The sequence below is a fragment of the Scyliorhinus torazame genome, chromosome 26, assembly GCF_047496885.1.
Source record: "Scyliorhinus torazame isolate Kashiwa2021f chromosome 26, sScyTor2.1, whole genome shotgun sequence".
Taxonomy (NCBI): domain Eukaryota; kingdom Metazoa; phylum Chordata; class Chondrichthyes; order Carcharhiniformes; family Scyliorhinidae; genus Scyliorhinus; species Scyliorhinus torazame.
The window spans coordinates 32,601,532-32,626,061 of NC_092732.1; the positions used below are offsets into that span (position 1 = coordinate 32,601,532).

General features: G+C 54.2%; 1 protein-coding gene across 1 annotated transcript in view; it reads right to left on the bottom strand.

Moving 5' to 3' along the window:
• Positions 1 to 24,530, bottom strand: part of LOC140402944 (insulin-like growth factor 1 receptor) — a 125,158-nt gene that overhangs the window by 71,464 nt on the left and 29,164 nt on the right. The window contains exons 5-7 of the mRNA XM_072490586.1: positions 19,643 to 19,841; positions 7,820 to 7,852; positions 5,942 to 6,240 (exon numbers count right to left, since the gene is read on the bottom strand). Of these exons, the coding sequence (XP_072346687.1) occupies positions 5,942 to 6,240; positions 7,820 to 7,852; positions 19,643 to 19,841 (531 nt within the window). The remainder of the gene's footprint in view (positions 1 to 5,941; positions 6,241 to 7,819; positions 7,853 to 19,642; positions 19,842 to 24,530) is intronic.

The following is a 24,530-nucleotide window of genomic DNA, read 5'->3' on the forward strand; positions in this document are numbered from 1 at the left end:
ATTTTTGGAGGTTGGCGTCGTGGTCCTGCTGATCGTGGCCGCAGATGGTTACATTGTCGAGATACGGGAACGTGGCCCGCAACCCGTGTTGATCAACCATTCGGTCCATCTCTCGTTGGAAGACCGAGACCCCGTTTGTGACGCCAAATGGGACCCTTAGGAAATGGTATAATCGCCCGTCTGCCTCGAAGGCTGTGTACTTGCGGTCACTTGGGCGGATGGGGAGCTGATGGTAGGCGGACTTGAGGCCCACGGTGGAGAAGACCTTATATTCGGCAAACCGATTGACCATGTCGGATATGCGGGGGAGAGGGTACGCGTCTAGTTGTGTGTACCTGTTGGTCTGGCTTTAGTCTGGCTATAGTCTATGACCATCCTTTGCTTCTCCCCTGTCTTTACTACTACCACCTGCGCTCTCCAGGGACTATTGCTGGCCTGGATTATGCCCTCCTTTAGTAGCCGCTGGACTTCGGACCGAATGAATATCCGGTCCTGGGCGCTGTACCGTCTGCTCCTAGTGGCGACGGGTTTGCAATCCGGGGTGAGGTTCGCAAACAAGGACGGGGGCTGAACCTTGAGGGTTGCGAGGCCGCAGATAGTGAGTGGGGGTATTGGGCCGCCGAATTTGAAGGTAAGGCTCTGTAGATTGCACTGGAAGTCTAATCCCAGTAATGTGGGCGCGCAGAGTTGGGGAAGGACGTAGAGCCTGTAGTTTTGAACTCCCTCCCTTGCACCGTTAGGGTAACTATGCAGAAGCCTTTGATCTGTACGGAGTGGGGTCCTGCAGCTAGGGAAATCTTTTGTGCGCTGGGGTGGGTGGTCAAAGAACAGCGTCTTACCGTGTCGGGGTGGATAAAGCTCTCCGTGCTCCCGGAGTCGACTAGGCATGGTGTCTTGTGCCCGTTTATCAGCACCGTTGTCGTCGTCGTCTGGAGTGTCCGGGGCCGAGCTTGGTCCAGCGTTATTGAAGCGAGACGTGGTTGTAGTAGTTGAGCGTCTTCTTCGAAACCCGTGGAGCCGTCGACACTGGGGTCCTTTGTTGCCGTCCAAGATGGCGTCGGGGTTGAACAAAATGGCTGCCCCCATGCATCGCACATGGCTGGGGGTCACAAGATGGCGGCGGGGTGGACAAAATGGCCGCCCCCATGCGTCGTACAGGTCTGGGATGGTCCAAGATGGCGGCACCCTTCCTCCCCTCGTGGTGGCCGGGACCCAAAATGGCTGCGCCTGCGGGTCGTACATGGGGCGCTGGGGGGGTTGGGGAGCGTTAGGAACGCGCGGGGCTCCCTCTTCTCCGGGGAGAGCGGTGGTCGGGACCCAAAGTGGTAGCGCCGGCGGGTCATACATGGGGAGGGGGGGGGGTGTTGGGGAGCGTAAGCGGCGTGCAGGGCTCCCTGTTCTCCCGGGACAGCGGCGACCTCACGGGACCGGCACACAGCCGCGAAATGGCCCTTTTTCCCGCAGCTCTTGCAGATCGCTGCGCGGGCCGGGCAGCGCTGCCGGGGGTGTTTCGCCTGGCCGCAGAGATAGCAGCGGGCGCCCCCGGTGCGACTTGGCGTTTGGACCGCGCAAGCCTGTGGGGTGTCCGGGGGGGGGGGGGTTTGTCGCGACGGGTACGTACGGAGCCCAATGGGCTGCCGCGCGGTCGGGGCCGTAGGCGCGGGTATTTCGCGCGGCCACGTCTAGGGAGGCTGCTAGGGCCCGTGCCTCTGATAGTCCTAGCGACTCTCTTTCTAGACGTCTTTGGCGGATTTGGGAGGAGTTCATACCTGCCACAAAAGCATCGCGCATTAACATGTCCGTGTGATCCATCGCGTTTACCGGCGGGCAGCTGCAGGCTCGTCCCAAAATTAGTAGCGCGGCGTAGAACTCGTCCATCGATTCTCCGGGACTTTGCCGTCTCGTTGCGAGTTGGTAGCGAGCGTAGATCTGGTTCACTGGGCGAACATAGATGCTCTTTAGTGCTGCGAACGCCGTCTGGAAATCCTCTGCGTCTTCGATGAGAGGGAAAATTTCCGGGCTTACCCTCGAGTGCAGGACCTGCAGTTTTTGGTCTTCTGTGACCCGGCCGGGGGTCGTTCTGAGGTAGGCCTCGAAACAAGTCTGCCAGTGCTTGAAGGCTGCTGCCGCGTTCACTGCCTGGGGGCTGATCCTCAGGCATTCCGGGATGATCCTGAGCTCCATAGTCCTTTTTAGTCACGCTTAATAAATTGTAGCGCACAAAGACTCCATGAGACAAATAGAGTGAAGTCGATGAGGCTTTATTAAGCGTGTCTGTTCCCCCGCAGCTCGATAGTAGACTACCTGCGGGGGAGGGCTCCAGCTACTTATACTCCGCCTTCAGGGCGGAGCTAGAGGTCAACGTCCAACCAGGACCCGGGATCTGTCAGCCAATGACATCATGGCTTCCAGTCCCACATGACCCCTAATGCATACTACCACACACCCCCTCCCTATCTCTGTAACCTCCTCCAGCCCCTACACCCCCTCCCTATCTCTGTAACCTCCTCCAGCCCCTACAACCCCTCCCTATCTCTGTAACATCCTCCAGCCCCTACACCCTCTCCCTATCTCTGTAACCTCCTCCAGCCCCTCCCAATCTCTGTAACCTCCTCCAGCCCCTACACCCCCTCCCTATCTCTGTAACCTCCTCCAGCCCCTACACCCCTCCCTATCTCTGTAACCTACTCCAGCCCCTACACTCCTTCCCTATCTCTGTAACCTCTTCCAGCCCCTACACCCCCCTCCCTATCTCTGTAACCTCATCCAGCCCCTACACCCCCTCCCTATCTCTGTAACCTCCTCCAGCCCCTACACATCCCCTCCCTATCTCTGTAACCTCCTCCAGCCCCTACACCCCCTCCCTATCTCTGTAACCTCCTCCAGACCCTACACACCCCCTCCCTATCTCTGAAACCTCCTCCAGCCCCTACACCCTCTCCCTATCTCTGTAACCTCCTCCAGCCCCTACACCCTCTCCCTATCTCTGTAACCTCCTCCAGCCCCTCCCTATCTCTGTAAACTCCTCCAGCCCCTACACCCCCTCCCTATCTCTGTAACCTCCTCCAGCCCCTACACCTCCTCCCTATCTCTGTAACCTCCTCCAGCCCCAACACCCCCTCCCTATCTCTGTAAGCTCCTCCAGCCCCTACACCCCCTCCCTATCTCTGTAACCTCCTCCAGCCCCTCCCTATCTCTGTAACCGCCTCCAGCCCCTACACACCCCTCCCTATCTCTGTAACCTCCTCCAGCCCCTACATCCCCTCCCCATCTCTGTAACCTCCTCCAGCCCCTACACCCCCTCCCTATCTCAGTAACCTCCTGCAGCCCCTCCCTTCATCTGTAACCTCCTCCAGCCCCGACACCCCCTCCCTATCTCTGTAACATCCTCCAGCCCCTACACCCCCTCCCTATCTCTGTAACCTCCTCCAGCCCTACGCCCCCTCCCTATCTCTGTAACCTCCCCCAGCCTCTACACCCCCTCCCTATCTCTGTAACCTCCTCCAGCCCCTACACTCCCTCCCTATCTCTGTAACCTCCTCCAGCCCCTACACCCCCTCCCTATCTCTGTAACCTCCTCCAGCCCTACACCCACTCCCTATCTCTGTAACCTCCTCCAGCCCTACACCCCCTCCCTATCTCTGTAACCTCCTCCAGCCCTACACCCACTCCCTATCTCTGTAACCTCCTCCAGCCCTACACCCCCTCCCTATCTCTGTAACCTCCTCCAACCCCGACACTCCTCCCTATCTCTGTAACCTCCTCCAGCCCCTACACCCCCTCCCTATCTCTGTAATCTCCTCCAGCACCTACACCCCCTCCCTATCTCTGTAACCCCCTCCAGCACCTACACCCCCTCCCTATTTCTGTAACCTCCTCCAGCCCCTACACCCCTCCCTATCTCTGTAACCCCCTCTAGCACCTACACCCCCTCCCTATCTCTGTAACCTCCTCCAGCCCCTCCACTCCCTCCCTATCTCTGTAACCCCCTCCAGCACCTACACCCCCTCCCTATCTCTGTAACCTCCTCCAGCCCCTACACCCCTCCCTATCTCTGTAACCCCCTCTAGCACCTACACCCCCTCCCTATCTCTGTAACCTCCTCCAGCCCCTCCACTCCCTCCTTATCTCTGTAACCCCCTCCAGCACCTACACCCCTCCCTATCTCTGTAACCTCCTCCAGCACCTACACCCCCTCCCTATCTCTGTAACCTCCTCCAGCCCCTACACCCCCTCCCTATCTCTGTAACCCCCTCCAGCACCTACACCCCCTCCCTATCTCTGTAACCTCCTCCAGCCCCTACACCCCCTCCCTATCTCTCTAACCCCCTCCAGCACCTACACCCCCTCCCTATCTCTGTAACCTCCTCCAGCCCCTACACCCCCTCCCTATCTCTGTAACCTCATCCAGCCCCTACACCCCCTCCCTCTGTAACCTCCTCCAGCCCCTACACCCCCTCCCTATCTCTGTAACCTCCAGCCCCCTACACCCCCTCCCTATCTCTGTAACCTCCTCCAGCCCCTACACCCCCTCCCTATCTCTGTAACCTCCTCCAGCCCCTACACCCCCTCCCTATCTCTTGCGCGTAATTCTCAATTTACTGCCACCTTGTGTCAAGATGAGGGGAGCGGGCACAAGAACGTGGGGGGCACATCGGCCTTTGCCCAAAACTGAGTGGACGACACAGACAGAGAGAGAGAGAGAGAGGCAGCGGTCACCTACTTTGGATTACGATTGAAGAGTAGTGTTCAATTCTGGTCGCCACACTACCAGAAGGATGTGGAGGCTTTAGAGAGGGTGCAGAGGAGGTTTACCAGAATGTTGCCTGGTATGGAGGGCATTAGCTATGAGGACTGGTTAGATAAACTCGGTTTGTTCTCACTGGAACAACGGAGGTTGAGGGGCGACCTGATAGAGGTATACAAAATAATGAGGGGCATAGACAGAGTGGATAGTCAGAGGCTTTTCCCCGGGGTAGAGGGGTCAATTACTAGGGGGCATAGGGTTAAGGTGTGAGGGACAAGGTTTAGAGTAGATGTACGAGGCAAGTTTTTTACGCAGAGGGTAGTGGGTGCCTGGAACTCGCTACCGGAGGAGGTGGTGGAAGCAGGGACGATAGTGACATTTAAGGGGCGTCTTGACACATACATGAATAGGACGGGAATAGAGGGCTACGGGCCCAGGAAGTGTAGAAGATTGTAGTTTAGTCGGGCAGCATGGTCGGCACGGGCTTGGAGGGCCGAAGGGCCTGTTCCTGTGCTGTGCTTTTCTTGATGAACGGACATCGCGCGACAATCGGCAGGCAGGAATGTTCCCTTCCAGTCGGGGAACACTTCAGCAGTCAAGGGCATTCAGCCTCTGATCTCCGGGTAAGCGTTCTCCAAGGCGGCCTTCGGGACCCGCGACAACGCAGAATCGCCGAGCAGAAACTTATAGCCAAGTTCCGCACACATGAGTGCGGCCTCAACCGGGACCTGGGATTCATGTCGCATTACATTCACCCCCCACCATCTGGCCTGCGAAATCCTACCAACTGTCCTGGCTTGGCACAATTCACACCTCTTTAACTTGGGATTACCCCTCTCTCCAGTCGCTCTGTCTGGACCTGTAAAGACTTAATTACCTGCAAAGACTTGCATTCAAAGTATCGTCTTGCAATTTTTCTGGACACCTCTTCATCCACCTGAGGAAGGAGCAGCGCTCCGAGAGCTAGTGATTCGAAACAAACCTGTTGGACTTTAACCTGGCGTTGTGAGACTTCTTACTGTGCTCACCCCAGTCCAACGCCGGCATCGCCACGTCATCGACTTTTCTTCGTTCTTTGAATGGTGTCTGGTGAGCGAGGGCTTTTGGAGCTCATGCCCACCCAGCCCCACCCCCGGGGCAGGGAACGGGCATGGATTTGGGCTTGAAGGAGGGATGGGATTGGCGGTCACTTACCCTCTGGCATGGTGCGGGCGAAGGCGAGGGTGGCGGCACTGCAGCCCACCTTCTGGGCGGCGTGGTTGCAGACATGGATGTTGAGGCGGTATTCGGTGAAGTGGCGGAGGTTGGAGATGACGATGCTCTCCTTGTTCAGCACCTTGTCCTCAAAGTCGGGGTAGTCCACGTGCTGCGCCCCCTCGGACGCAGAGCGGTTGCCGCCGGTCAGGTTAAGGCCCAGCTCGGTCAGCGAGGAGTTGGCCAACGGCGGGCTCTCGCTGCCCAGCCCCTCGGCGTCCCTGCGTTGCCACGGCGACCTACGAACAGCAGACGACCACAAGGGTTATGACGTTCGACCGGCAACTCACCGCGGCGTAACACGGCCGCAGAGACAGACATGCATGGACATGGTCATTTACCCAGGCAACCTATCACACCTTGGCCACCGCAATCGGTTTGTCACGGCAACGTTGCATTCCCTTACCATCCTCCACTGACTATATTCTCCGACAAACACAATCGTACCGTCGTTGGTAGAAAATGCCAGCTGTGCCTATGAGCGCTGTTTAGCCATAGTACATATCAACGCTGTTATAATAGACTCTGTAGACTGTTTGCTGCAGTGTGCTGTTTAAATAGACTTTGTAGACTGCTGTAGTGCCCTGTTTAAATAGACTCTGTGGACTGTTTGCTGTAGTGCCCTGTTTAAATAGACTCTGTGGACTGTTTGCTGTAGTGCCCTGTTTAAATAGACTCGGTGAACTGTTTGCTGCAGTGTGCTGTTTAAGTAGACTTTGTAGACTGCTGTAGTGCCCTGTTTAAATAGACTCTGTGGACTGTTTGCTGTAGTGCCCTGTTTAAATAGACTCGGTGGACTGTTTGCTGCAGTGTGCTGTTTAAATAGACTTTGTAGGCTGCTGCAGTGCCCTGTTTAAATAGACTCGGTGGACTGTTTGCTGAAGTGTGCTGTTTAAATAGACTTTGTAGACTGCTGTAGTGCCCTGTTTAAACAGACTCTGTGGACTGTTTGCTGCAGTGTGCTGTTTAAATAAACTCTGTAGATTGTTTGCTGCAGCATGCTGTTTAAATAGACTCTGCAGACTGTTTGCTGCAATGCGCTGTTAAAATAGACTCTGGAGACTGCTGCAGTGTGCTGTTTAAATAGACTCTGTAGGTTGTTTGCTGCAGTGTGCAGTTTAAATAGACTCTGTAGACTGTTTGCCGCAGTGTGCTGTTTAAATAGACCCTGTAGACGGTTTGCTGCAATGCACTGTTTAAATAGACTCTGGAGACTGCTCCAGTGTGCTATTTAAATAGACTCTGTAGACTGTTTGCTGCAGTTGCTGTTTGACTAGATTCTGTAGACTGTATGCTGTAGTGCTGTTTAAATCGACTCTGTAGACTGTTTGCTGCAGTGTGCTGTTTGAATAGATTCTGTAGACTGTTTGATGTAATGTGCTGTTTAAATAGACCCTGTAGACTGTTTGCTGCAGTGTGCTGTTTGAATACATTCTGTCGACTCTTTGCTGCAGTGCTGTTTAAATAGACTCTGTAGACTCTATGCTGCAGTGTGCTGTTTGAATAGATTCTGTAGACTGCTGCAGTGTGCCGTTTTGATAGACTCTGTAGATTGTTTGCTGTAGTGCCCTGTAAAATATACTGTAGACTGTTTGCTGCAGTGTGCTGCTTAAATAGGCTCTGTAGATTGTTTGCTGTAGCGTGCTGTTCAAATAGACTCTGTAGACTGTTTGCTGCAGGCGCGGGTCCCACATTCTGCCTACCACCAGAGATATTGAAACAATCTGACAAATTGCGACAGGGCAATTTTAAACTGATGAGCTAGTCAAATGCTGTTCCCAAGATTCACCTGTGCCCCCTGACAGGATATTTTCCTACCTGGGCTTCCGGCCTTTCACTGTCTTTGCTTTCCTGAAAAATCAAATCATTTCAGTTAGTCACATAAATACGTGTTTCACACTGTGTAGAGGGGGCGGAGAAGGAAGCCACTGTACGTGCGCACGTTGGCATCGGAGCTAATGCGCGAGCGCGGAACCCGCGGCGTCCAGTCGACACCGCGGGATGCTCCAGTGCCGTGCTGGCCCCCAGTAGGGGCCAGAATTGCTGATCCTGAGGCCGTGTTGATGCCGTCGGGAAAGGCGACGGCGTTTATGACGGCGTCAACACTTAGTCTCAGCATCAGAGAATCCCACCCTCGATATATGCCCTGAACAGATCCCTCTATACTGTCCCCATCAAACACTCCCAGGACAGGTACAGCACGGGGTTAGATACAGAGTAAAGCTCCCTCTACACTGTCCCCATCAAACACTCCCAGACAGGTATAGCACGGGGTTAGATACAGAGTAAAGCTCCCTCTACACTGTCCCCATCAAACACTCCCAGGACAGGTACAGCACGGGGTTAGATACAGAGTAAAGCTCCCTCTACACTGGCCCCATCAAACACTCCCAGGACAGGTACAGCACAGGGTTAGATATAGAGTAAAGCTCCCTCTATACTGTCCCCATCAAACACTCCCAGGACAGGTACAGCACAGGGTTAGATACAGAGTAAAGCTCCCTCTACACTGTCCCCATCAAACACTCCCAGTACAGGTACAGCACGGGGTTAGATACAGAGTAAAGCTACCTCTACACTGTCCCCATCAAACACTCCCAGGACAGGTACAGCACGGGGTTAGATACAGAGTAAAGCTCCCTCTACACTGTCCCCATCAAACACTCCCATGATAGGTACAGCACGGGGTTAGACACAGAGTAAAGCTCCCTCTACACTGTCCCCACCAAACACTCCCAGGACAGGTACAGCACGGGGTTAGATACAGAGTAAAGCTCCCTCTACACTGTCCCCATCAAACACTCCCAGGACAGGTACAGCACGGGGTTAGATACAGAGTAAAGCTCCCTCTACACTGTCCCCATCAAACACTCCCAGTACAGGTACAGCTCGGGGTTAGATACAGAGTAAAACTCCCTCTACACTGCCCCCTTCAAACACTCCCAGGACAGGTACAGCACGGGGTTAGATACAGAGTAAAGCTCCCTCGACACTGTCCCCATCAAACACTCCCAGGACAGGTACAGCACGGGGTTAGATACAGAGTAAAACTCCCTCTACACTGTCCCCATCAAACACTCCCAGGACAGGTACAGCACGGGGTCAGATACAGAGTAAAGTTCCCGCTACACTGTCCCCATCAAACGCTCCCAGGACAGGTACAGCACGGGGTTAGATACAGAGTAAAGCTCCCTCTACACTGTCCCCATCAAACGCTCACAGGACAGGTACAGCACGGGGTTAGATGCAGAGTAAAGCTCCCTCTACACTGTCCCCATCAAACGCACCCAGGACAAGTACAGCACGGGGTTAGATACAGAGTAAAGCTCCCTCTACACTGTCCCAATCAAACACTCCCAGGACAGGTACAGCACGGGGTTAGATACAGAGTAAAGCTCCCTCTACACTGTCCCCATCAAACACTCCCAGGACAGGTACAGCACGGGGTTAGATACAGAGTAAAGCTCCCTCTACACTGTTCCCATCAAACACTCCCAGGACAGGTACAGCACGGGGTTCGATACAGAGCAAAGCTCCCTCTTCCCTATCCCCATCAAACACTCCCAGGGCAGGTACAGCACGGGGTTAGATACAGAGTAAAGCTCCCTCTACACTGTCCCCATCAAACACTCCCAGGACAGGTAGAGCACGGGGTTAGATACAGAGTAAAGCTCCCTCGACACTGTCCCCATCAAACACTCCCAGGACAGGTACAGCACGGGGTTAGATACAGAGTAATGCTCCCTCTACACTGTCCCGATCAAACACTCCCAGGACAGGTACAGCACGGGGTTAGATACAGAGTAAAACTCCCTCTACACTGTCCCCATCAAACACACCCAGGACAGGTACAGCACGGGGTCAGATACAGAGTAAAGTTCCCTCTACACTGTCCCCATCAAACGCTCCCAGGACAGGTACAGCACGGGGTTAGATACAGAGTAAAGCTCCCTCTACACTGTCCCCATCAAACGCTCACAGGACAGGTACAGCACGGGGTTAGATGCAGAGTAAAGCTCCCTCTACACTGTCCCCATCAAACGCACCCAGGACAGGTACAGCACGGGGTTAGATACAGAGTAAAGCTCCTTCTACACTGTCCCCATCAAACACTCCCAGGACAGGTACAGCACGGGGTTAGATACAGAGTAAAGCTCCCTCTACACTTTCCCCATCAAACACTCCCTGGACAGGTACAGCACGGGGTTAGATACAGAGTAAAGCTCCCTCTACACTGTCCCCATCAAACACCCCCAGGACAGGTACAGCACGGGGTTAGATAGAGAGTAAAATTCCCTCTACACTGTCCCCATCAAACACTCCCAGTACAGGTACAGCACGGGGTTAGATACAGAGTAAAGCTACCTCTTTACTGTCCCCATCAAACACTCCCAGGACAGGTACAGCACGGGGTTAGATACAGAGTAAAGCTCCCTCTACACTGTCCCCATCAAACACTCCCAGGATAGGTACAGCACGGGGTTAGACACAGAGGAAAGCTCCCTCTACACTGTCCCCACCAAACACTCCCAGGACAGGTACAGCACGGGGTTAGATAGAGAGTAAAGCTCCCTCCACACTGTCCCCATCAAACACTCCCAGGACAGGTACAGCACGGGGTTAGATACAGAGTAAAGCTCCCTCTACACCGTCCCCACCAAACACTCCCAGGACAGGTACAGCACGGGGTTAGATACAGAGTAAAGCTCCCTCTACACTGTCCCCATCAAACACTCCCAGGACAGGAACAGCACGGGGTTAGATACAGAGTAAAGCTCCTTCTACACTGTCCCCATCAAACAGTCCCAGGACAGGTACAGCACGGGGTTAGTTACAGAGTAAAGCTCCCTCTACACTGTCCCCATCAAACACTCCCAGGACAGGTACAGCACGGGGTTAGATACAGAGTAAAGCTCCCTCTACACTGTCCCCATCAAACACTCCCAGGACAGGTACAGCACGGGGTCAGATACAGAGTAAAGTTCCCTCTACATTGTCCCCAACAAACGCTCCCAGGACAGGTACAGCACGGGGTTAGATACAGAGTAAAGCTCCCTCTACACTGTCCCCATCAAACGCTCACAGGACAGGTACAGCACGGGGTTAGATGCAGAGTAAAGCTCCCTCTACACTGTCCCCATCAAACGCACCCAGGACAGGTACAGCGCGGGGTCAGATACAGAGTAAAGCTCCCTCTACACTGTCCCCATCAAACACTCCCAGGACAGGTACAGCACGGGGTTAGATACAGAGTAAAGCTCCCTCTACACTGTCCCCATCAAACACTCCCAGGACAGGTACAGCACTGGGTTAGATACAGAGTAAAGCTCCCTCTACACTGTCCCCATCAAACACTCCCAGGACAGGTACAGCACGGGGTTAGATACAGAGTAAAGCTCCCTCTACACTGTCCCCATCAAACACTCCCAGTACAGGTACAGCTCGGGGTTAGATACAGAGTAAAACTCCCTCTACACTGCCCCCATCAAACACTCCCAGGACAGGTACAGCACGGGGTTAGATACAGAGTAAAGCTCCCTCGACACTGTCCCCATCAAACACTCCCAGGACAGGTACAGCACGGGGTTAGATACAGAGTAAAACTCCCTCTACACTGTCCCCATCAAACACTCCCAGGACAGGTACAGCACGGGGTCAGACACAGAGTAAAGTTCCCGCTACACTGTCCCCATCAAACGCTCCCAGGACAGGTACAGCACGGGGTTAGATACAGAGTAAAGCTCCCTCTACACTGTCCCCATCAAACGCTCACAGGACAGGTACAGCACGGGGTTAGATGCAGAGTAAAGCTCCCTCTACACTGTCCCCATCAAACACTCCCAGGACAGGTACAGCACGGGGTTAGATACAGAGTAAAGCTCCCTCTACACTGTCCCCATCAAACACTCCCAGGACAGGTACAGCACGGGGTTAGATACAGAGTAAAGCTCCCTCTACACTGTTCCCATCAAACACTCCCAGGACAGGTACAGCACGGGGTTCGATACAGAGCAAAGCTCCCTCTTCCCTATCCCCATCAAACACTCCCAGGGCAGGTACAGCACGGGGTTAGATACAGAGTAAAGCTCCCTCTACACTGTCCCCATCAAACACTCCCAGTACAGGTACAGCTCGGGGTTAGATACAGAGTAAAACTCCCTCTACACTGCCCCCATCAAACACTCCCAGGACAGGTACAGCACGGGGTTAGATACAGAGTAAAGCTCCCTCGACACTGTCCCCATCAAACACTCCCAGGACAGGTACAGCACGGGGTTAGATACAGAGTAAAACTCCCTCTACACTGTCCCCATCAAACACTCCCAGGACAGGTACAGCACGGGGTCAGATACAGAGTAAAGTTCCCGCTACACTGTCCCCATCAAACGCTCCCAGGACAGGTACAGCACGGGGTTAGATACAGAGTAAAGCTCCCTCTACACTGTCCCCATCAAACGCTCACAGGACAGGTACAGCACGGGGTTAGATGCAGAGTAAAGCTCCCTCTACACTGTCCCCATCAAACGCACCCAGGACAAGTACAGCACGGGGTTAGATACAGAGTAAAGCTCCCTCTACACTGTCCCCATCAAACACTCCCAGGACAGGTACAGCACGGGGTTAGATACAGAGTAAAGCTCCCTCTACACTGTCCCCATCAAACACTCCCAGGACAGGTACAGCACGGGGTTAGATACAGAGTAAAGCTCCCTCTACACTGTTCCCATCAAACACTCCCAGGACAGGTACAGCACGGGGTTCGATACAGAGCAAAGCTCCCTCTACACTGTCCCCATCAAACACTCCCAGGACAGGTACAGCACGGGGTTAGATACAGAGTAAAGCTCCCTCTACACTGTTCCCATCAAACACTCCCAGGACAGGTACAGCACGGGGTTCGATACAGAGCAAAGCTCCCTCTTCCCTATCCCCATCAAACACTCCCAGGGCAGGTACAGCACGGGGTTAGATACAGAGTAAAGCTCCCTCTACACTGTCCCCATCAAACACTCCCAGGACAGGTAGAGCACGGGGTTAGATACAGAGTAAAGCTCCCTCGACACTGTCCCCATCAAACACTCCCAGGACAGGTACAGCACGGGGTTAGATACAGAGTAATGCTCCCTCTACACTGTCCCGATCAAACACTCCCAGGACAGGTACAGCACGGGGTTAGATACAGAGTAAAACTCCCTCTACACTGTCCCCATCAAACACACCCAGGACAGGTACAGCACGGGGTCAGATACAGAGTAAAGTTCCCTCTACACTGTCCCCATCAAACGCTCCCAGGACAGGTACAGCACGGGGTTAGATACAGAGTAAAGCTCCCTCTACACTGTCCCCATCAAACGCTCACAGGACAGGTACAGCACGGGGTTAGATGCAGAGTAAAGCTCCCTCTACACTGTCCCCATCAAACGCACCCAGGACAGGTACAGCACGGGGTTAGATACAGAGTAAAGCTCCTTCTACACTGTCCCCATCAAACACTCCCAGGACAGGTACAGCACGGGGTTAGATACAGAGTAAAGCTCCCTCTACACTTTCCCCATCAAACACTCCCTGGACAGGTACAGCACGGGGTTAGATACAGAGTAAAGCTCCCTCTACACTGTCCCCATCAAACACCCCCAGGACAGGTACAGCACGGGGTTAGATAGAGAGTAAAATTCCCTCTACACTGTCCCCATCAAACACTCCCAGTACAGGTACAGCACGGGGTTAGATACAGAGTAAAGCTACCTCTTTACTGTCCCCATCAAACACTCCCAGGACAGGTACAGCACGGGGTTAGATACAGAGTAAAGCTCCCTCGACACTGTCCCCATCAAACACTCCCAGGACAGGTACAGCACGGGGTTAGATACAGAGTAAAACTCCCTCTACACTGTCCCCATCAAACACTCCCAGGACAGGTACAGCACGGGGTCAGATACAGAGTAAAGTTCCCGCTACACTGTCCCCATCAAACGCTCCCAGGACAGGTACAGCACGGGGTTAGATACAGAGTAAAGCTCCCTCTACACTGTCCCCATCAAACGCTCACAGGACAGGTACAGCACGGGGTTAGATGCAGAGTAAAGCTCCCTCTACACTGTCCCCATCAAACGCACCCAGGACAAGTACAGCACGGGGTTAGATACAGAGTAAAGCTCCCTCTACACTGTCCCCATCAAACACTCCCAGGACAGGTACAGCACGGGGTTAGATACAGAGCAAAGCTCCCTCTACACTGTCCCCATCAAACACTCCCAGGACAGGTACAGCACGGGGTTAGATACAGAGTAAAGCTCCCTCTACACTGTTCCCATCAAACACTCCCAGGACAGGTACAGCACGGGGTTCGATACAGAGCAAAGCTCCCTCTTCCCTATCCCCATCAAACACTCCCAGGGCAGGTACAGCACGGGGTTAGATACAGAGTAAAGCTCCCTCTACACTGTCCCCATCAAACACTCCCAGGACAGGTAGAGCACGGGGTTAGATACAGAGTAAAGCTCCCTCGACACTGTCCCCATCAAACACTCCCAGGACAGGTACAGCACGGGGTTAGATACAGAGTAATGCTCCCTCTACACTGTCCCGATCAAACACTCCCAGGACAGGTACAGCACGGGGTTAGATACAGAGTAAAACTCCCTCTACACTGTCCCCATCAAACACACCCAGGACAGGTACAGCACGGGGTCAGATACAGAGTAAAGTTCCCTCTACACTGTCCCCATCAAACGCTCCCAGGACAGGTACAGCACGGGGTTAGATACAGAGTAAAGCTCCCTCTACACTGTCCCCATCAAACGCTCACAGGACAGGTACAGCACGGGGTTAGATGCAGAGTAAAGCTCCCTCTACACTGTCCCCATCAAACGCACCCAGGACAGGTACAGCACGGGGTTAGATACAGAGTAAAGCTCCTTCTACACTGTCCCCATCAAACACTCCCAGGACAGGTACAGCACGGGGTTAGATACAGAGTAAAGCTCCCTCTACACTTTCCCCATCAAACACTCCCTGGACAGGTACAGCACGGGGTTAGATACAGAGTAAAGCTCCCTCTACACTGTCCCCATCAAACACCCCCAGGACAGGTACAGCACGGGGTTAGATAGAGAGTAAAATTCCCTCTACACTGTCCCCATCAAACACTCCCAGTACAGGTACAGCACGGGGTTAGATACAGAGTAAAGCTACCTCTTTACTGTCCCCATCAAACACTCCCAGGACAGGTACAGCACGGGGTTAGATACAGAGTAAAGCTCCCTCTACACTGTCCCCATCAAACACTCCCAGGATAGGTACAGCACGGGGTTAGACACAGAGGAAAGCTCCCTCTACACTGTCCCCACCAAACACTCCCAGGACAGGTACAGCACGGGGTTAGATAGAGAGTAAAGCTCCCTCCACACTGTCCCCATCAAACACTCCCAGGACAGGTACAGCACGGGGTTAGATACAGAGTAAAGCTCCCTCTACACCGTCCCCACCAAACACTCCCAGGACAGGTACAGCACGGGGTTAGATACAGAGTAAAGCTCCCTCTACACTGTCCCCATCAAACACTCCCAGGACAGGAACAGCACGGGGTTAGATACAGAGTAAAGCTCCTTCTACACTGTCCCCATCAAACAGTCCCAGGACAGGTACAGCACGGGGTTAGTTACAGAGTAAAGCTCCCTCTACACTGTCCCCATCAAACACTCCCAGGACAGGTACAGCACGGGGTTAGATACAGAGCAAAGCTCCCTCTACACTGTCCCCATCAAACACTCCCAGGACAGGTACAGCACGGGGTCAGATACAGAGTAAAGCTCCCTCTACACTGTCCCCATCAAACGCTCACAGGACAGGTACAGCACGGGGTTAGATGCAGAGTAAAGCTCCCTCTACACTGTCCCCATCAAACGCACCCAGGACAGGTACAGCGCGGGGTCAGATACAGAGTAAAGCTCCCTCTACACTGTCCCCATCAAACACTCCCAGGACAGGTACAGCACGGGGTTAGATACAGAGTGTGGCGCACAAAGACTCCGTGAGACGAATAGAGTGAAGCCAATGAGGCTTTATTAAGCGTGTCTGTTCCCCAGCAGCCCGATAGTAAACTGGCCTGCGGGGGAAGGCATCGGCTTCTTATACTCCGCCTTCAGGGCGGAGCTAGAGGTCAACTGCCAACCAGGACCCGGGATCTGTCAGCCAATGACATTAGGGCTTCCAGTCCCACATGACCCCCAATACATACTACCACACAGAGTAAAGCTCACTCTACACTATCCCCATCAAACACGCCCAGGACAGGTACAGCACGGGGTTCGATACAGAGCAAAGCTCCCTCTTCCCTATCCCCATCAAACACTTCCAGGACAGGTACAGCACAGGGTTAGATACAGAGTAAAACTCCCTCTACACTGTCCCCATCAAACACTCCCAGGGCAGGTACAGCAGGGGTTAGATACAGAGTAAAGCTCCCTCTACACTGTCCCCATCAAACACTCCCAGTACAGGTACAGCACGGGGTTAGATACAGAGTAAAGCTCCCTCTCCACTGTCCCCATCAAACACTCCCAGGACTGGTACAGCACGGGGATAGATACAGATTAAAGCTCCCTCCACACTATCCCCATCAAACTCTCACAGGACAGGTACAGCACGGGGTTAGATACAGAGTAAAGCTCCCTCTACACTGTCCCCATCAAACACTCCCAGGACACGTACAGCACGGAGTTAGATACAGAGTAAAGCTCCCTCGACACTGTCCCCATCAAACACTCCCAGCACAGGTACAGCAAGGGGTTAGATACAGAGTAAAGTTCCCTCTATACTGTCCCCATCAAACACACCCAGGACATGTACAGCACGGGGTTAGATACAGAGTAAAGCTCCCTCGACACTGTCCCCATCAAACACTCCCAGCACAGGTACAGCATGGGGTCAGATACAGAGTAAAGTTCCCTCTACACTGTCCCCATCAAACACACCCAGGACAGGTACAGCTCGGGGTTAGATACAGAGTAAAGCTCCCTCTACACTGTCCCCATCAAACACTCCCAGGACAGGTACAGCACGGGTTAGATACAGAGTAAAGCTCCCTCTACACTGTCCCCATCAAACACTCCCAGGACAGATACAGCGCAGGGTTAGATACAGAGTAATGCTCCCTCTACACTGTCCCCATCAAACACTCCCAGGACAGGTACAGCACGGGGTTAGATACATAGTAAAGCTCCCTCGCACTGTCCCCATCAAACACTCCCAGGACAGGTACAGCACGGGGTTAGATACAGAGTAAAGCTCCCTCTACACTGTCCCCACCAAACACTCCCAGGACAGGTACAGCACAGGGTTAGATACAGAGGGAAGTTCCCTCCACACTATCCACATCAAACACTCCGAGGACAGGTACAGCACCGGGTTAGATACAGAGTAAAGCTCCCTCTACACTGTCCCCACCAAACACTCCCAGGACAGGTACAGCACAGGGTTAGATACAGAGGGAAGTTCCCTCCACACTATCCACATCAAACACTCCGAGGACAGGTACAGCACCGGGTTCGATACAGAGTAAAGCTCCCTCTACACTGTCCCCATCAAACACTCCCAGGACAGGTACAGCACGGGGTTAGATACAGAGTAAAATTCCCCCTACACTGTCCCCATCAATCACTCCTAGGACAGGTACAGCACGGGGTTAGATAAGGAGTAAAGATCTCTCTACACTGTCCCCATCAAACAGTCGCAGGACAGGTACAGCTCTGGGTTAGATACAGAGTAAAATTCCCTCTACACTGTCCACATCAATCACTCCCAGGACAGGTACAGCACGGGGTCAGATACAGAGTAAAGTTCCCTCTACACTGTCCCCATCAAACGCTCCCAGGACAGGTACAGCACGGGGTTAGATACAGAGTAAAGCTCCCTCGACACTGTCCCCATCAAACGCTCACAGGACAGGTACAGCACGGGGTTAGATGCAGAGTAAAGCTCTCTCTACACTGTCCCCATCAAACGCACCCAGGACAGGTACAGCACGGGGTTAGATACAGAGTAAAGCTCCCTCTACACTGTCCCGATCAAACACTCCCAGGACAGGTACAGCACGGGGTTAGATACAGAGTAAAGCTCCCTCTACACTGTCCCCATCAAACACTCACAGGACAGGTACAGCACAGGGTTAGATACAGAGTAAAGCTTCCTCTACACTGTCCCCATCAAACACTCCCAGGACTGGTACAGCACGGGGATAGATACAGATTAAAGTTCCCTCCACACTATCCCCATCAAACTCTCCCAGGACAGGTACAGAACGGGGTTAGATACAGAGTAAAGCTCCCTCTACACTGTCCCCATTAAACTCTCCCAGGACAGGTACAGCACGGGGTTAGATACAGAGTAAAGATCCCTCTACACTGTCCCCATCAAACACTCCCTGGACAGGTACAGCACGGGGTTAGATACAGAGCAAAGCTCCCTCTACACTGTCCCGATCAAACACTCCCAGGACAGGTACAGCACAGGGTTAGATACAGAGTAAAGCTCCCTCTACACTGTCCCCATCAAACACTCCCAGGACAGGTACAGCACGGAGTCAGATACAGAGTAAAGTTCCCTCTGCACTGTCCCCATCAAACGCTCCCAGGACAGGTACAGCACGGGGTTAGATACAGAGTAAAGCTCCCTCTACACTGTCCCCATCAAACGATCACAGGACAGGTACAGCACGGGGTTAGATGCAGAGTAAAGCTCCCTCTACACTGTCCCCATCAAACACTCCCAGGGCAGGTACAGCACGGGGTTAGATACAGAGTAAAGCTTCCTCTACACTGTCCCCATCAAACACTCCCAGGACTGGTACAGCACGGGGATAGATACAGATTAAAGCTCCCTCCACACTATCCCCATCAAACTCTCCCAGGACAGGTACAGCACGGGGTTAGATACAGAGTAAAGCTCCCTCTACACTGTCCCCATTAAACTCTCCCAGGACAGGTACAGCACGGGGTTAGATACAGAGTAAAGATCCCTCTACACTGTCCCCATCAAACACCCCCAGGACAGGTACAGCACGGGATTAGATACAGAGTAAAGCTCCCTCGACACTGTCCCCATCAAACACTCCCTGGACAGGTACAGCACGGGGTTAGATACAGAGCAAAGCTCCCTCTACACTGTCCCGATCAAACACTCCCAGCACAGGTACAGCACGGGGTTAGATACAGAGTAAAGCTCCCTCTACACTGTCCCCATCAAACACTCCCAGAACAGGTACAGCACGGAGTCAGATACAGAGTAAAGATCCCTCTACACTGTCCCCATCAAACGCTCCCAGGACAGGTACAGCACGGGGTTAGATACAGAGTAAAGCTCCCTCTACACTGTCCCCATCAAACAATCACAGGGCAGGTACAGCACGGGGTTAGATCCAGAGTAAAGCTCCCTCTACACTGTCCCCATCAAACGCACCCAGGACAGGTACAGCACGGGATTAGATACAGAGTAAAGCTCCCTCTACACTGTCCCCATCAAACACTCCCAGGACAGGTACAGCACGGGGTTAGATACAGAGTAAAGCTCCCTCTACACTGTCCCCATCAAACGCACCCAGGACAGGTACAGCACGGGATTAGACACAAAGCCCCAGATTACCTTGGCATGAAGATGGAATTATGGAGGAAGTTTTCGAATTTCTTGCGGAAGGACGTTTCCTCAGCCTCCAGTTCCAGTTGGGCTTGTGTTTTGGGACATTTGCAACAGCGATTCCCAGCCTCCAGTTTGGTGTCATTCGAACCGCTGCTGTCATAGCCGTCTGGGTGATTCGCCACAACGCTGGTCGGCAACTTAATCCCTGCATTGACAGCATCAGAGAGTATTCATCCGGGTCAGTCTGGGTTAGCGCGCGTCAGTGTGGGTCAGTGTGAGTCAGTGTGGGTCAGTGTGGGGTCAGTGTGGGTCAGTGTGGGGTCAGTGTGAGTCAGTGTGGGGTCAGTGTGAGTCAGTGTGGGGTCAGTGTGGGTCAGTGTGAGTCAGTGTGGGTCAGTGTGGGGTCAGTGTGGGTCAGTGTGAGTCAGTGTGGGGTCAGTGTGGGTCAGTGTGGGGTCAGTGTGGGGTCAGTGTGGGTCAGTGTGGGGTCAGTGTGGGTCAGTGTGGGGTCAGTGTGAGTCAGTGTGGGGTCAGTGTGGGTCAGTGTGGGTCAGTGTGGGTCAGTGTGGGTCAGTGTGAGTCAGTGTGGGTCAGTGTGGGGTTAGTGTGGAGTCAGTGTGGGTCAGTGTGGGTCAGTGTGTGTCAGTGTGAGTCAGTGTGGGTCAGTGTGAGTCAGTGTGGGTCACTGTGGGTCAGTGTGGGGTCAGTGTGAGTCAGTGTGAGTCAGTGTGGGTCAGTGTGAGTCAGTGTGTGGTCAGTGTGGGGTCAGTGTGAGTCAGTGTGGGGTCAGTGTGAGTCAGTGTGGGTCAGTGTGGGTCAGTGTGGGGTCAGTGTGAGTCAGTGTGGGTCAGTGTGGGTCAGTGTGAGTCAGTGTGGGGTCAGTGTGAGTCAGTGTGAGTCAGTGTGGGTCAGTGTGAGTCAGTGTGAGTCAGTGTGAGTCAGTGTGGGTCAGTGTGAGTCAGTGTGAGTCAGTGTGGGTCAGTGTGAGTCAGTGTGAGTCAGTGTGGGGTCAGTGTGTGAGTCAGTGTGGGTCAGTGTGAGTCAGTGTGGGGTCAGTGTGAGTCAGTGTGAGTCAGTGTGAGTCAGTGTGGGTCAGTGTGAGTCAGTGTGGGGTCAGTGTGAGTCAGTGTGAGTCAGTGTGAGTCAGTGTGAGTCAGTGTGGGTCAGTGTGAGTCAGTGTGGGGTCAGTGTGAGTCAGTATGGGGTCAGTGTCAGTCAGTGTGGGGTCAGTGTGGGGTCAGTGTGGGGTCAGTGTGAGTCAGTGTGAGTCAGTGTGGGGTCAGTGTGAGTCAGTGTGGGTCAGTGTGGGGTCAGTGTGGGTCAGTGTGGGGTCAGTGTGAGTCAGTGTGAGTCAGTGTGGGGTCAGTGTGAGTCAGTGTGGGGTCAGTGTGAGTCAGTGTGGGGTCAGTGTGGGGTCAGTGTGAGTCAGTGTGGGTCAGTGTGAGTCAGTGTGGGGTCAGTGTGGGTCAGTGTGGGGTCAGTGTGGGTCAGTGTGGGTCAGTGTGAGTCAGTGTGGGGTCAGTGTGGAGTCAGTGTGAGTCAGTGTGGGGTCAGTGTGGGGTCAGTGTGAGTCAGTGTGTATCAGTGTGAGTCAGTGTGGGGTCAGTGTGAGTCAGTGTGGGTCAGTGTAGGTCAGTGTGGGGTCAGTGTGAGTCAGTGTGAGTCAGTGTGGGTCAGTGTGGGTCAGTGTGGTGACAGTGTGGGGTCAGTGTGGGGTCAGTGTGGGGTCAGTGTGAGTCAGTGTGGGGTCAGTGTGGAGTCAGTGTGGGTCAGTGTGGGGTCAGTGTGGGGTCAGTGTGAGTCAGTGTGAGTCAGTGTGAGTCAGTGTGGAGTCAGTGTGGGGTCAGTGTGAGTCAGTGTGGAGTCAGTGTGGGGTCAGTGTGAGTCAGTGTGGGGTCAGTGTGGGGTCAGTGTGAGTCAGTGTGGGGTCAGTGTGGGGTCAGTGTGGAGTCAGTGTGGGGTCAGTGTGGGGTCAGTGTGAGTCAGTGTGGGGTCAGTGTGAGTCAGTGTGAGTCAGTGTGAGTCAGTGTGGGGTCAGTGTGAGTCAGTGTGGGGTCAGTGTGAGTCAGTGTGGGGTCAGTGTGGGTCAGTGTGGGTCAGTGTGGGGTCAGTGTGGGTCAGTGTGGGGTCAGTGTGGGGTCAGTGTGAGTCAGTGTGGGGTCAGTGTGGGTCAGTGTGGGTCAGTGTGGGGTCAGTGTGGGTCAGTGTGGGTCAGTGTGGGTCAGTGTGAGTCAGTGTGAGTCAGTGTGGGGTCAGTGTGGGTCAGTGTGAGTCAGTGTGGGGTCAGTGTGGGGTCAGTGTGGGGTCAGTGTGAGTCAGTGTGGGGTCAGTGTGAGTCAGTGTGAGTCAGTGTGAGTCAGTGTGGGGTCAGTGTGGGTCAGTGTGAGTCAGTGTGAGTCAGTGTGGAGTCAGTGTGAGTCAGTGTGGAGTCAGTGTGGGGTCAGTGTGGGGTCAGTGTGGGTCAGTGTGGGTCAGTGTGAGTCAGTGTGGGGTCAGTGTGGGGTCAGTGTGAGTCAGTGTGGGTCAGTGTGGGTCAGTGTGGGGTCAGTGTGGGTCAGTGTGGGTCAGTGTGGGGTCAGTGTGGGTCAGTGTGAGTCAGTGTGGAGTCAGTGTGAGTCAGTGTGGGGTCAGTGTGGGGTCAGTGTGGGGTCAGTGTGGGTCAGTGTGGGGTCAGTGTGGGTCAGTGTGAGTCAGTGTGGAGTCAGTGTGGGGTCAGTGTGAGTCAGTGTGGGGTCAGTGTGGGGTCAGTGTGGGGTCAGTGTGGGTCAGTGTGGGGTCAGTGTGGGTCAGTGTGAGTCAGTGTGGGTCAGTGTGGGGTCAGTGTGGGGTCAGTGTGTGGTCAGTGTGGGGTCAGTGTGGGGTCAGTGTGAGTCAGTGTGGGGTTAGTGTGGGTCAGTGTGAGTCAGTGTGAGTCAGTGTGGGTCAGTGTGGGGTCAGTGTGGGGTCAGTGTGGGTCAGTGTGAGTCAGTGTGGGGTCAGTGTGGGTCAGTGTGAGTCAGCGTGGGGTCAGTGTGAGTCAGTGTGGGGTTAGTGTGGGGTCAGTGTGAGTCAGTGTGGGGTCAGTGTGAGTCAGTGTGGGGTCAGTGTGGGGTCAGTGTGGGGTCAGTGTGGGGTCAGTGTGAGTCAGTGTGGGGTCAGTGTGAGTCAGTGTGGGGTTAGTGTGGGGTCAGTGTGAGTCAGTGTGGGGTCAGTGTGAGTCAGTGTGGGTCAGTGTGGGGTCAGTGTGAGTCAGTGTGGGTCAGTGTGAGTCAGTGTGGGGTTAGTGTGGGGTCAGTGTGAGTCAGTGTGGGTCAGTGTGAGTCAGTGTGGGGTCAGTGTGGGTCAGTGTGGGGTCAGTGTGGGGTCAGTGTGAGTCAGTGTGGGGTTAGTGTGGGGTCAGTGTGAGTCAGTGTGGGGTCAGTGTGGGTCAGTGTGGGTCAGTGTGGGGTCAGTGTGGGGTCAGTGTGAGTCAGTGTGGGGTCAGTGTGAGGTCAGTGTGGGTCAGTGTGAGTCAGTGTGAGTCAGTGTGGGGTCAGTGTGTGAGTCAGTGTGGGTCAGTGTGAGTCAGTGTGGGGTCAGTGTGAGTCAGTGTGAGTCAGTGTGAGTCAGTGTGGGTCAGTGTGAGTCAGTGTGGGGTCAGTGTGAGTCAGTGTGAGTCAGTGTGAGTCAGTGTGAGTCAGTGTGGGTCAGTGTGAGTCAGTGTGGGGTCAGTGTGAGTCAGTATGGGGTCAGTGTCAGTCAGTGTGGGGTCAGTGTGGGGTCAGTGTGGGGTCAGTGTGAGTCAGTGTGAGTCAGTGTGGGGTCAGTGTGGGGTCAGTGTGGGTCAGTGTGGGGTCAGTGTGAGTCAGTGTGAGTCAGTGTGGGGTCAGTGTGAGTCAGTGTGGGGTCAGTGTGAGTCAGTGTGGGGTCAGTGTGAGTCAGTGTGGGGTCAGTGTGGGGTCAGTGTGAGTCAGTGTGGGTCAGTGTGAGTCAGTGTGGGGTCAGTGTGGGTCAGTGTGGGGTCAGTGTGGGTCAGTGTGAGTCAGTGTGGGGTCAGTGTGGAGTCAGTGTGGAGTCAGTGTGAGTCAGTGTGGGGTCAGTGTGGGGTCAGTGTGAGTCAGTGTGTATCAGTGTGAGTCAGTGTGGGGTCAGTGTGAGTCAGTGTGGGTCAGTGTAGGTCAGTGTGGGGTCAGTGTGAGTCAGTGTGGGGTCAGTGTGAGTCAGTGTGGGTCAGTGTGGGTCAGTGTGGTGACAGTGTGGGGTCAGTGTGGGGTCAGTGTGGGGTCAGTGTGAGTCAGTGTGGGTCAGTGTGGGGTCAGTGTGGAGTCAGTGTGGGGTCAGTGTGGGGTCAGTGTGAGTCAGTGTGAGTCAGTGTGAGTCAGTGTGAGTCAGTGTGGAGTCAGTGTGGGTCAGTGTGGGGTCAGTGTGAGTCAGTGTGAGTCAGTGTGGGTCAGTGTGAGTCAGTGTGAGTCAGTGTGGAGTCAGTGTGGGGTCAGTGTGAGTCAGTGTGGGGTCAGTGTGGGGTCAGTGTGAGTCAGTGTGGGTCAGTGTGGGGTCAGTGTGGAGTCAGTGTGGGGTCAGTGTGGGGTCAGTGTGAGTCAGTGTGAGTCAGTGTGGAGTCAGTGTGGGGTCAGTGTGAGTCAGTGTGGAGTCAGTGTGGAGTCAGTGTGGGGTCAGTGTGGAGTCAGTGTGAGTCAGTGTGGAGTCAGTGTGGGGTCAGTGTGAGTCAGTGTGGGGTCAGTGTGGGTCAGTGTGGGGTCAGTGTGGGGTCAGTGTGGAGTCAGTGTGAGTCAGTGTGGAGTCAGTGTGGGGTCAGTGTGGAGTCAGTGTGAGTCAGTGTGGAGTCAGTGTGGGGTCAGTGTGAGTCAGTGTGGGGTCAGTGTGGGGTCAGTGTGGGGTCAGTGTGAGTCAGTGTGGAGTCAGTGTGGGGTCAGTG